This window comes from Budorcas taxicolor, chromosome 11, assembly GCF_023091745.1.
Source record: "Budorcas taxicolor isolate Tak-1 chromosome 11, Takin1.1, whole genome shotgun sequence".
Taxonomy (NCBI): Eukaryota; Metazoa; Chordata; class Mammalia; order Artiodactyla; family Bovidae; genus Budorcas; species Budorcas taxicolor.
In genome coordinates this window covers 71,542,655-71,556,437 of record NC_068920.1, presented here as the reverse complement: position 1 = coordinate 71,556,437, position 13,783 = coordinate 71,542,655, and the positions used below count along the sequence as shown (strand labels likewise).

Genomic DNA, 13,783 nt, shown 5'->3' with positions numbered 1-13,783 from the left:
TTTTTCATTTTCTTCTTTCACTTTCATCAAGAGGCTCTTTAGTTCCTCTTCACTTTCTGCCATAAGGGTGGTGTCATCTGCATATCTGAGGTTACTGATATTTCTCCCAGCAATCTTGATTCCAGCTTATGCTTCTTCCAGCCCAGCGTTTCTCATGAGGTATTCTGCATATAAGTTAAATAAGCAGGGTAACAATATACAGCCTTGATGTACTCCTTTTCCTATTTGGAACCGGTCTGTTGTTCCATGTCCAGTTCTAACTGTTGCTTCCTGATCTGCATACAGGTTTCTCAAGAGGCAGGTCAGGTGGTCTGGTATTCCCATCTCTTTCAAAATTTTCCACAGTTTATTTTGATCTACATAGTCAAAGGCTTTGGCATAGTCAATAAAGCAGATATAGATGTTTTTCTGGAACTCTCTTGCTTTTTCAACAATCCAGAGGATGTTGGCAATTTGATCTCTGGTTCCTCTGCCTTTTCTAAAACCAGCTTGAATATCTGGAAGTTCACAGTTCACGTATTGCTGAAGCCTGGCTTAGAGAATTTTGACCCTGATAATCATGATGGTGTGATCACTCACCTAGTGCCAGACATCCTGGAATGTAAAGTCAAGGGGTCCTTAGGAAGCATCAGTATGAACAAAGCTAGTGGAGGTGATGGAATTCCAGTGGAGCTATTTCAAATCCTAAAAGATGACGCTATGAAAGTGCTGCACTCAGTATGTCAGCACATTTGGAAAACTCAGCAGTGGCCACAGGACTGGAAAAGGTCAGTTTTCATTCCAATCCCAAAGAAAGGCAATGCCAAAGAATGCTCAAACTACTGCACAATTGAACTCATCTCACACGCTAGTAAAGTAATGCTCAAAATTCTTCGAGCCAGGCTTCAGCAATACGAATAACCTGATAGCTCTCTGCATATCCCTAGCTGACCCAGAGGCTGTGCACAAACACATGTAACACCTAAAAGGGCCTAAGCACTACACACAGCCCTGGCTGACTAGTAAGCTTCAGGCTTGCACCTAGGAGAAGGATATAAAAGCTCAGCAAAGCTAAAAACTGCCTGAATTGTTAATGTAGTCCCTAATCCACAAACAAATCCACTGACAAAGGGTAGATACTTTCATCAGCTCAAGTTTCTTAGAGCACCCTGGACCAATCATTAGCTGATGACTAACCTTTAAAAATGAATGAAATATATTCCCAGAAAAACAAAGACTGAGAGAATTCCTTGTTAACAGATCTTCCTTACAAGAAATACTAACGAAAGTCAGAAAGGAAATGATAGCAAGTAGTAACATGAATTCACAGAAAAAAAAAAAAAGAAAGAAGAACACAGGAAACAATAAATATCTGCTGAATATTAATAAAATAAACGACAAATAAAGAAGCAGATTATACTCCATAGAGTAACCTCTAAAAAAACAAGCAACTCAAAAAATACGCTGTTAAAAAATTTACGGTGCTTCCCTGGTGGTCCAGCGGTTAAGACTCTGCCTCCAAGTGCAGGGGACACATGTTCTGTCCCTGGTCCGGGAAGATTCCACATGCATTGGAGCAACTAAGCTTGTGTGCCACAACTACTAAGCCTGTATACCATAAGAGAAGCGACTGCAGTGAGAAGCCCACGCACCACAATGAGGAGTAGCCCCCACTCGCCACAGCTGTGCTCAGCAAAGGCTGTGCACAGCAACGAAGACCCAGCACAGTCTAAATAAATAAACAATAAATAAATTTTTCACAAAAATTTATGGAAGAATTAAAATATTTAAACAAAATATTTAATACAACAAAGGGGTAAAAGATAAGAACAAAAGAGACATGAAAAATAGAGCATAAAACCCAACCATATTAATAATTATATTAAAGGCAAATGGACTAATAAGCTCGCTAATCAAAAGCAGATTTAAAAAGCAGATCCAATTATATGTTGCCTACAAGAAACCCACTTTAGAGTCACAGATACAAACAGGTTAAAGTAAAAGCTACAATAATATATACCCAAAACGTAAACATAAAAGTGTTTGAATGGCTATATTAATATACAACAAATATTGCTGGAAACATAGAAGGACAGTATAATAATTACAGGGACAGGATTTACCTGTTAGGTAGGAAAGCTTCTATTAGCATAAGAGAACAAACAAAACTAAGATTGATACAGCTGACTAAGCAAAAACAAAATAAGTATATATAAAAACAGCATAATAAGAATAAAGAAGAAACAACAACCTAGTACAAATTATTTGCAACATATAAATTTGAGGGTTTTTTTTAAAGCAATGAGCAAAAGAAAAGTCACAAGAGCACCCCAAAAGGCAAACCTGAAAAAAGAAGTTGGACTGATATGAAGACATCAAAGTCAAAAATATGATTGTGTCAGATGGGTAATGGATATTATTATCAGAAGTTTCAATAAATGAGAATTCACAGCCTGCTGGTAAACAAACTTATATTACTGATACAAGTTTTCAGTGAAAAATATTACCAAACACATATTCTAAACAGTTGCATTTCTTCCCCCCCCCAAAAAATTAGATGTACAAAAATATGTATAAGCCTCTTGAATTATAGTTATTCATATTTGCAAATAAAATACTAAACTAGAATTCTATTAACAAGGAATTGGTTAAACAGATTATGATATATCCATGTAGTATATATGTATATCCAAAGAATAATGAAATAGCAAAATGTTCACAATATTGTTGAATGAAAGTTAATTCAAAAAATAGAACTTACAAGTATAATCATGTTTTTCAAAATTACAAAACATATATATGTGTAAATTAAGTATATGTATCTATGTATGGCTACATATACTAAATATAAGCCCACACACAAACAAGTACATAGAAAATGACTAGGAAAATACATACAAAAATGTTAACTGTGATTTTTCCTTTCCTTCGGATAGAAACCTTAAAGGTAATAAATTTCTTCTTCATGTTTTTAATTTCCACATTTCCCAAAATATATCTGGTACAGGAAAAACCCTTGGGCTACTAGGAGATCAAACCAGTCAATCCTAAAGGAAATCAGTCCTGAATATTCATTTGAAAGACTAATGCTGAAGCTGAAGCTCCAATACTTTGGCCACCTGATGCAAAGAACTGACTCATTAGAAAAGACCCTGATGCTGGGAAAGACTGAAGGCAGGAGGAGAAGGGGATGACAGAGGATGAGATGGTTGGATGGCATCACCGACTCGATGGACATGAGTTTGAGCAAGCTCCAGGAGTTGGTAACGGACAGGGAAGTCTGGCGTGCTGCAGTCCATGAGGTCGCAAAGAGTTGGACATGACTAAGCGACTGAACTGAACTGAGGAAAAACTTAGTTCTGATCCTTTAAATGAAAGACTTCTAGTTCTACTTTAGGTTTTAAGAATGAATTTCATGGTAGATACTTAAACTCTTTTTACTCCAATGCACTTACTACCACAAACACTAAAGTCTAAAGGTTGGATTTACTTGTTTTCTTTGTTTATGTTTTCCCTTCCTGTGTTCCAAAAATCAAAATTTTAATCCAAATAAATGAAGGGAAGAAATTTATTTCCCCTAAATTTAGAAATAAAACTACAAATATAGCTTAACCTGAAATGGTTGCTTTTATCAAAATGTTACAGACTCAAAAACAGTACAATTCACATGGTTTAGTGTAAACATAATGGTGTTTATACTACAATTAGGTATGAAGAGCTATGTGCAATAAAATGCATTTCCTCTAGAGAGAAACTTTAGAATGGATATAAACTCAGAAATTAAGCCAAAAGATAAACACACTTTAGGGTCTAGTTATATTTTGGAACACTGTTTACAGAATGAGAAAAATCTAACAATGTTGCCTGCGGACACAGGCACATTCACTGATGAGACACATGGCTATATGCTGGAAACATCTGGTCTGTCAAATAACGCCACATTTTTCAAGGCTAATTAGTATAAAATCCATGATTTCTGGCAATAAAGAATGTTACTTTATTTCTCCATTGTCCTTTCCCTAACATATTCATATTTCATCAATAATAGATCAATAGCATTCATTCAAATTTCCATGATTCTCCAATTAAACTCCTCTATACCAGACAACAAAAGAATAAAATTCTATTTATTTCCAGGGGCCATGGAAATCTAGAACACAACTTTGACATTACTTTTGACAACCTCTAAACATTACTAAAATGGAATCAAAAGCCAATTCCTAAGTTTCATTTGCATGTGTGCTAGTTCTCCCCTTCTCCCCACTTTATGCAGATTCCCCAGTAGAGATGTGAGCAGAAAGAAGGTAAATGAAATAAAAGCAAAAAATTGTTTTAAAAATGAGGCACGAAATGAAGTCAAAATAATTCTAAAAACTGAATAACTTAAGGTCAGAATAACTTAGACATGATTGAATGCTATTCTAAAAAGAGGAATGTTGATTATAGGCAAATTAAATTTTGGTACTTTTTTGCCATAGTATGGAACTCTTTCAGGCCTCCCGGGTAGCTCAGTTGGTAAAGAATCTGCCTGCAATTCAGGAGACCACGGTTCCACTCCTGAGTTGGGAGGATCCCTTGGAGAAGGGATAGGCTACCCACTCCAGCATTCTTGGGCTTCCATGGTAGCTCAGACAGTAAAGAATCCGCCTGCAGTGCAGGAGACCTGGGTTCGATCCCTGGGTCGGGAAGATCCCCTGGAGGAGGGCATGGCTACCCACTGCAGTATTCTTGCCTGGAGAATCCCCATGGACAGAGGAGCCTGGTGGGCTATGGTCCATGGGGTCTCAAAGAGTCAGACACAACTGAGCAACTAAGCACAGCACAGCACATGGCACTCTTTCAAATTGACAGGTGTTAAATTTCCAATAAGTGATCTTGTAAAGTGGATCACAACTATCCATGAGAATTTTAATTCAGAGTATGATAAGAATATGAAATAAAAGCTTTCACCACAGAAAACACTGTTGTCTTTCCTAATTAAAGATCATTAATAAAAAATACTTAATTCCTTCTATGAGCTAATGATAGAAAGATGGTCAGATAGCTTTCCTCAGGGAGCACAAAACCTAGTATTATAATCAGTATTTACAGCTTTAAAAAAAATAACTAAGCTTCTACTCATGAAGGAATAACAAGGAAGAGAACACACTCCCGCTCTTAAGAAGTAAAATACCGGCTACGTGTGTGCTAAGTCACTTCAGTCACGTCCAACTCTTTGCAATCCTATGGAATGTAGCCCACCAGGCTTCTCTGCCATGGGATTCTGCAGGTAAGAGCACTGAAGTGGGCTTCCATGCCCTTCTTCAGGAGACCTTTCCTATCCAAGAATTAAACTCATGCCTCTTATGCCTCCTGCATTGGCAGGAGGGTTCTTCACCACTAACACCACATGGGAACTAGCTAAAATTCATAAAACAACTGCTTTCAGACAGTGAACATCAAATAACACAAACCTGTGGTCTCTGAAAAAAGGAAAACAAACAAGGTGAACTTAATAGTTACCTGAATGTGATTTCTAGATCATGGACACAGTCAGAGCAAACCCAAACAGAGCCCAACAACTTAGCAGAGTTAGCATCAGAGATGCAGTTCAGGAATAATAATACACCTTAAGGTTGTGCAGAACTTCCTCAAAAAAGGGAAGCAATGCAGAAAGAAGTGCAGAAATTTATACAAGAGTTCCCTTGAGCCTTTGCTGAGTACTAGGCCAGGCAGAGCAAAAGTAAAATTCTGCACGAACAGGAATAAAAAAGGGAGGGAAGGAAAAAAAAGGAAGGGAACGAAAGACAGGAAGAACAAGGAAGGAGAGACAGACAAAAGGGAGATGTAAGATAAATACTCCAAGGAGCTCAGACAAAACAGAGAAAACATTTGAACTCTGAACAGCCCAAGTGCAGAGCCCTTGGGATTTCAGTTTTTCAAAGAAGATGAATACTACTCCAAGCAATCCCTGTAATAAAAAGTTGTGCTTAATCTTTCAGTCATGTCCAACTCTTTGCGATCCCATGGACTATACAGTCCATGGAATTCTCCAGGCCTGAATACTGGAGTGAATTGCCTTTCCATTCTCCAGAGGACCTTCCCAACCCAGGGATCAAACCCAGTTCTCCCACATTGCAGGCGGATTCTTTTTCAGCTGAGCCACCAGGGAAGCCCCAAAAGGAAAAGTTAGCTGAGCTTAAAAATGGGGTCTGATGAGACTGGGATTCAGATGGATCTGCAAACAACTAAACTATTTGCCAAAACAAAGACCAATATCCTGTAAGAAAGAAAAGTCCCCCAAAATTCAAATACTCGGCAACATAATATAATGGCCATTATCTAATCAAAACTTACAAGACATGAAAAGAACAAAAAATTGACCTATAATTAGGAAAAACAATCTTCAGAGAAATCCAAAATACCAAAAATGACAGCACTAGCAAAGAAGTACATAAACAGAGAAATTAGAGCACTGTAACATGTATTTTTAAAAGATGTAAAATAACAAATAAAATTAAACATAAAAAACCAAATGGAACTCCTAAAGATGAAAAATATATCATCTGAAATGAAAATTTCACTGGATGAAATTAAAAGATTTGACAATGAAAAAGAGCACAGCAATAAAACCTATCCCATATAAAGTACAGAGAAAAAAGATTGGAAAAAAAGAAGATCCTCAAATCACCTATGGGATTTTGTGAAGTTGTCCAACATAGATAAAACTGAAATCTCAGATTGAGGATGGAAAAGGGACCAAAAAATAATATTTGGAAAAATAGTATCTGAACTTCTTTCAGACTTTATGAAAATCATAAACTTGCAAAACCAAGAAACTAAACAAACCACAAGCAGGATAAATACACACATACATGAATGCATACATACATATTTATGCAAAAGCACATCAAAATCAAATTGCTGAGAACAAATTTTACAGACAAAAGTTTTAAAATAGCTGGAGAAAAGACACAATAAGGAGAGTGACCAAAAAAAGCTGTTCATATACTTTTTCCTTAGAAATTATATAAGCCAGAAGACAAAAAAAAAGATATCTCAAGAACAAATGAATCTATAAACTTAGAATTATATATCCATCAAAAATAGATTTCAAAAATGAAGGTAAACAATATGATACCATTTCACACTCACCAAGATAGCCATAATCAAAAGACAATTATAAGTCCTGCTAGAATGTATAGAAAATCAAATCCTCATATGCTGCTGGGGGTAAGGTAAAATGGCACAGCTGCTTTGGAGAAAAATCTGGCAGTTCCTTGAATAGTTACACAGAATTACCATTATCCAGCAAAATTTCATTCCAAGAAAGCCAAGAGAAATGAAATGAAAACATATTTCCACACAACAAATTGTAAACAAAAATGCACAGAAGCATTATTGTAAAACCCTAAAACTTAAACAACCCAAATGCTCATCCACTAATGAATGGATAAATAAAGTGTGGTACATCCATACAATGGAATATTCAGCAATAAAAAGAAATAAAGTACTGATATATGGTACAGCATGGATTAACCTGGGAAACATTATGTTAAATGAAAGAAGCCAATCACAAAAAATCATATATTATATGATTCCACTCATATGAAATGTCCAGAATAAGTAAATATGAAGAAACAGAAAACAGACCAGTGATTCCCAGTAGCTGGCAAGGGAGGCAGGGGACAGGAAAAAATTGAACACTGATGGCCAAGGGTCTCAGAGTTTCTTTTGTGAAGAATAAAAACATTCTACAATTGACTGTGATGATGGTCATACAACCCTGAATACACTAAAAGCCACTGAACTGTATGTTTTAAATAAATGAAGTGAAAAGTATATGAACTATGTCTCAATGAGGTTGTTAAAAATATTTTAGAAAAATGTATATTAAAAATAGGCAATGTAAAAATTAAGCAAAAAGATAGCAGCAGTGGCTGACTATATTAACACCAAACAACATATATTTCAGAAAAAATATTACCAGGGATGCAAAAGAACTTTCCATAATAATAAATGGGTCCTTTCATAAAGAAGATAAAATAATGCTTAATGTGTATGCAACCAATAAGAGAACCTCAAAATATACACTGAAAAAAATGAAAGAATAAAAAGAACATATATGTAAGTCCAATCATAATAGGCAATTTCAACACTCCCCTGTCAGCAAATAACAAATACAAAATCATCAGGATGTAGAAAAGCTGCACAGTGCTATCAACCAGTACGTCTAAATGATAGTTAGAGATGCTCTTCTCAATAACAATATATATTATTTTAAAGTGTATATGTCATTTTCACCAAAACAGATCATAAAACTGGGCCATAAAATAAGTCTCAAAAAATATAAAAGATTGAAATCATACATTTTACATTTATGAACACAATGAACTAAAATATAAATCAATTTTGATACATCAGGAAAATCCCCTAATATTTAGAAATTAACCAGTGAACTTCTAAATAGCCTGTGAAATAAATTTTTAAAATCACAACAGAAATTAGAAAATATTTTAAATAAATGTAAAAAAAAAACTGCAACATTATAAAACATGTAAGATTCAGTTAAAGCACTGTTAAAGAGAAATGTACAGCTTTAACTAGCTACATTAGAAAACAGAACCAAAATCAATGCCCTGGGCTTCCACCTGAAAAAGCTAGAAAAAAGAACAAATTGTTTACAACAGCCAAGATACAGAAGCAACCCAAGTGTCCATCAACAGATGAACGGATAAAGAAGATGTGAGATAGACAGGTAGATATAGAGAGAGTTGCTGTTTAGTCGCCCAGTCGTGCCCTACTCTTGGCAACCCCATGGACTGCAGCAAGCCAGGCATGTGCGTGTGTGCGTGTGTGTGTATGACTAAATCATTTTGCTGTGCACTTAAAACTAATACATTGCAAATCAATTATACTTCAACCCCCCAAAAAAGAGCAAATTAGATCCCAATTAAATAGGAGAAAGGAAATAGTCAGTTCAGTTCAGTCGCTCAGTCGTGTCTGATTCTTTGTGACCCCATGGACTGCAGCACACCAGACCTCCCTGTCCATCACCAACGCCCGGAGTTTACCTAAACTCATGTCCATTGAGTCAGTAATGCCATCCAGCCATCTCATCCTCTGTTGTCCCCTTCTCCTCATATCAAAAATCAGTAAAATAGAAAAATAAGGAAAAAAAAAAACAATAAAACCTAAAGATGCTATCTTCAAAAAGTTAATAAAATTGACAAACAACTAGCCAAAATAATGAGAGACAGACAGAAATGACAAATCATCAATATAAGTAATCAAAGAAAAAGTATCACTATAGATTCTACATGTTAAAATAATACAGTAATACAATTAACAATTTTTGTTAATGAATTCAACAATTTGGATAACATGGACAAATTACTTGAAAGATACAAGTAAACAAAATTTTCTCAAGAAACACAAAATGCAAACAGCCATGTATTTATTTTTAAATTAAATCTGTAGTTAACAACTTTCTTACCAAAAACATGCAAATCTCCTGGGTCAAGTGGTTTCAATGGTAGATTCTACCAAGTATTAATGTTTAAGGAAAATAATTACTAATACTATACAAATTCTTCCAGAAAATCAAAGACAGGAAAATTTCCAAGTTATTCATAAGGCTAGCATGAATCTGATTCCAAAAAGATATAACACAAAAAGGAAACCACAGATAAACATTTCTCATGAACACAGATACAAAAATCCTTAACAAAATTTTAGCAAATCAAATACCACATCACATTAAAAAGGACAGTATATCATGACCAAGTGGGATTTATTCCATGAATGCAAGTTTAACATTTAACATTCAATATAAATCATCATATTAAGAAACTTAAAGCATTTTTTAAGAAACATATGATCACCTGGCACTAGTGGTAAAGAACCCGCCTGCCAATGCTGGCGCCAATGCAGGTTCTATCCTTAGGCTGGGAAGATCCCCTTGGAGGAGGGCATGGCAACCAACTCCAGTATTCTTGCCTGGAGAATCCTCATGGACAAAGAAGCCTGGTGGGCTACAGTCCATAGGGTTGCAAAGAGTCAGACACAACTGAAGCAACTTAGCACGCATGATGATCATCTCATTTACGTAGAAAAAGCATTTGACGAAACCAATATTCATTCCTAATAGAAAGTTTCAAGAACTAGAAATAAAAGCAAACTTCTTCAACCTTATAAATTACATGTACCAAAAATTACACCTAACATATGATTTAATGGTTAAATGCATTCCCTCTAAGATCAGGAACAGGACAAAGATATCTAGCCTTATCCCAGGGATGGGGGAGCCTGGTAGGCTGCCATCTATGGGGTCACACAGTCGGACATGAATGAAGTGACTTAGCAGCAGAAGCAGCAGCAGCAGAGGCTCTAACCAGCTTCCCTTGTGGCTCAGACGGTAAAGACTCTGTCTGCAATGCAGGAGACCTGGGTTCTATCCCGGGCTGGGAAGATCCCCTGGAGACAGCAACGGCAACCCACTCCAGTATTCTGGCCTAGAGAATTTCACGGACAGTATAGTCCATGGGGTCGGTCGCAAAGAGTCAGACATGACTGAGCAACTTTCACTTTCACTTCACTTTCAGAGGCTTTAACTAGTTCAACAAGACAAGGAAACCAAACCAAAAAAGAAAGCATCCCAATTGGAAAGAAAAAAATATACCTATCTTTATTTGCAGATAAGATAATCAGCTACATAGAAAATTCAATGTAATATACAAAAAAGCTCCTAGAATTAGTATATGATTTAATAAGATTGCAGAATAAAAGATAAATACACAAATTTAATAGCATACTAGTAATAAATTACTGAAAATTAAAACTTAAAAAGTAACAACATTGAAAATAGGCATCAAAAAATATAAAATAATTAGGGATAAATATGATAAAAGATATATGACTTGTTCACTAAAAAAGCAGAAAACAGTTAAAGAAGATCCAAATAAATGAGAGCATTCATGTACTGGTGGATAAGGGGTAAGAGGGATGGGATACGAGGGACCTAGTGTGGTAAGACTGTATGTATAGGAAGGCAGCTGTGTCAGGACCAAACAGGAATGAGAAGGGCATTCAGGCAGCACAGAAGCATAACATAGGGTATTAGAGCCCAAGTAGATTAAGGAGGATACCATACAGGAGGGCAACTCCGTATGTGGTGCTGATATAGCTCAAGGGAGCCCCCAAAATATAATCCTACTTTATGCACCAGAAAAAGGTTGAACTGGAAATACTGGTCAACAGCACTTATGACAATCACTTGAATTAAGAGGAAAAATGCAGATTGTCCATATAATGAACTACTATCAAGCAATTAAAATAAGTGAACTAGATCTCTATACATAAGTTTTAAAAAGCTCTTCACTAGTATGTTAGCCCATGATTGCAGATATTATTGTCTATTTTTTTCAGAGCTATATCCCCAACACTAAAAGCAATGCATAGCAACACAGTAGGTACTCAATTCATTTTTATTGAATGAATGAATGAATCTCAAAAAAACAAAGACCAGAACTATTCATGTAAATGTTTTTTAAAATACAATATGATTTTTGGACATTAAAAACACGGACTAGAAGGAAATACCAGATTTATGATACTGGTTTCCTCAAAGGAGAAAGGAAAGGAAGAGGATTGAGGAAGGGGATGAGTTCTACCTGAATTTCTTAAAATGTACATCTTTACCTCTCTCTGATCACATATGTTTATATATGCCACAAATTCTATATACATATATATATGAATTAAAACCAGAATTGTTACTATTTGTTAATTTAGAGAAGTTGACACAGAAGTTTGTTTTTTGCGACCCCATGAATTGCAGCACGCCAGGCCTCCCTGTCCATCACCAACTCCCGAAGTTCACTCAGATTCACATTTGAGTCCGTGATGCCATCCAGCCACCTCATCCTCTGACGTCCCCTTCTCCTCCTGCCCCCAACCCCTCCCAGCATCAGAGTCTTTTCCAATGAGTCAACTCTTCACATCAGGTGGCCAAAGTATTGGAGTTTCAGGTTTAGCATCATTCCTTCCAAAGAAATCCCAGGGCTGATCTCCTTCAGAATGGACTGGTTGGATCTCCTTGCAGTCCAAGGAACTCTGAAGACTCTTTTCCAACACCACAGTTCAAAAGCATCAATTCTTCGGTGCTCAGCTTTCTTCACAGTCCAACTCTCACATTCATACATGACCACTGGAAAAACCATAGCCTTGACTAGACGGAACTTTGTTGGCAAAGTAATGTCTCTGCTCTTCAACATGCTATCTAGGTTGGTCAAAACTTTTCTTCCAAGGAGTCAGAGTCTTTTAATTTCATGGCTGCAATCACCATCTGCAGTGATTTTGGAGCCCAAAAAAATAAAGTCTGACACTGTTTCCACTGTTTTCCCATCTATTTCCCATGAAGTGATGGGACCAGATGCCATGATCTTCGTTTTCTGAATGTTGAGCTTTAAGCTGACACAAGATTATCAGTGCTTAAATCTGTAGACTTTGAGTAAAGAAGAATAGTCTGCATAATGTGAGTGGGCTTCATTAAGCCAGTTAAACGCCTTGATAGAAAAAAGACTAAATTCCCCAGAGGAAGATGGAATTTGGCCAGCAGACTGTCTTCAGACTCAGGCAATAGTATTCACTCTTCCCTGACACTAACTAGCCTACTAATCTACTAGGCAGATTTTGGAGTTGCCAGCCTCCATAATCATGTGAACCAATTTGCTAAAAAAAGAAAATCAATCTCTCTCTCTCTCTCTCTATACACACACACACACACACACACACACACACACACACACACACACACACAGAGATATACACATTATTGGTTCTGTTTCAATGGAGAACCTCCAGAACCAGTAACTATTTTTTCTAAACCAAAGCATATTTCTGAAATTAACTATCATTAAAACAGTTATATGCTTTTCCCCTAAAAAACTGGGTCTTCTAAAAATCAAACTATGTGTAGTATTTTTTCTTAAACATAATACATGACAAAATACATCAGCATACCACTAGCATATGTAAATAATAATAACTCTCAGGATGAATCAATAGATATACAAAAGGCTAGAGAAGATGTCTTATGGACTTAATTATTTTTGAAAGGTTATTCTAAATATGGACTTTTTAAAAGAATTCTAAATAACAAATTTTAGATAACACAAAGTATTCAATTTTTAAAAAACTTACCTTTTAGTTTTCATCTGGTCCCGCAGTTTACTATACATCTCCAGAACTTTAAAGAGAAGGGAAAAAGAGCACATTAGAATAATTTAGAAAAAGTGAAAGATTAATTAAAGCTAAAGAAACTGCATCAAGAATTCTACTCTATATCCAGTTTCTCACCTGGAAGACACAGCATTAATTTATCAACAGTGGCAGAAATATTTCTCTGTTGTAGCCGACACTGCTTCAGCTCTTCCATTGCTATCACCAGCTTGGCAAGAGGGAAAAAAAACTGAATTATGCCAACAGCTGTAAATAAAAAGCTTTCAGTCACATTTTCCACCCTATGTTCAATTCATCAGAACATCCCAGACAGTTTCATAGTAAGACCTCCAAGTGGACTAAGGAACTGCCTTTCTCAACCAGTAAAACATCCCTGCATGGTTTCCCCCTTTCTCCCCAAGATGCATACACACTACAATAGGAAAGTCTAGGTTAAATGAAACCTTAAAATTCAGGGGCTATCCAGGAAAAAAGAAAAGACTTACAGATTTGCTCCAAACCCTATTCAGACTTTTCATGATTTATGATTTCATCAATCTAAGAAGATCCTATATTTCTTTCATCAGTGCCAGAGGCCTAGAGG

General features: G+C 36.1%; 1 protein-coding gene across 1 annotated transcript in view; it reads right to left on the bottom strand.

Moving 5' to 3' along the window:
* EXOC6B (exocyst complex component 6B) overlaps nucleotides 1-13,783 on the bottom strand; it is a 707,283-nt gene that overhangs the window by 590,478 nt on the left and 103,022 nt on the right. Inside the window, exons 4-5 of the mRNA XM_052647541.1 lie at nucleotides 13,318-13,408; nucleotides 13,162-13,207 (exon numbers count right to left, since the gene is read on the bottom strand). Coding sequence (XP_052503501.1) covers nucleotides 13,162-13,207; nucleotides 13,318-13,408 — 137 coding nt within the window. The remainder of the gene's footprint in view (nucleotides 1-13,161; nucleotides 13,208-13,317; nucleotides 13,409-13,783) is intronic.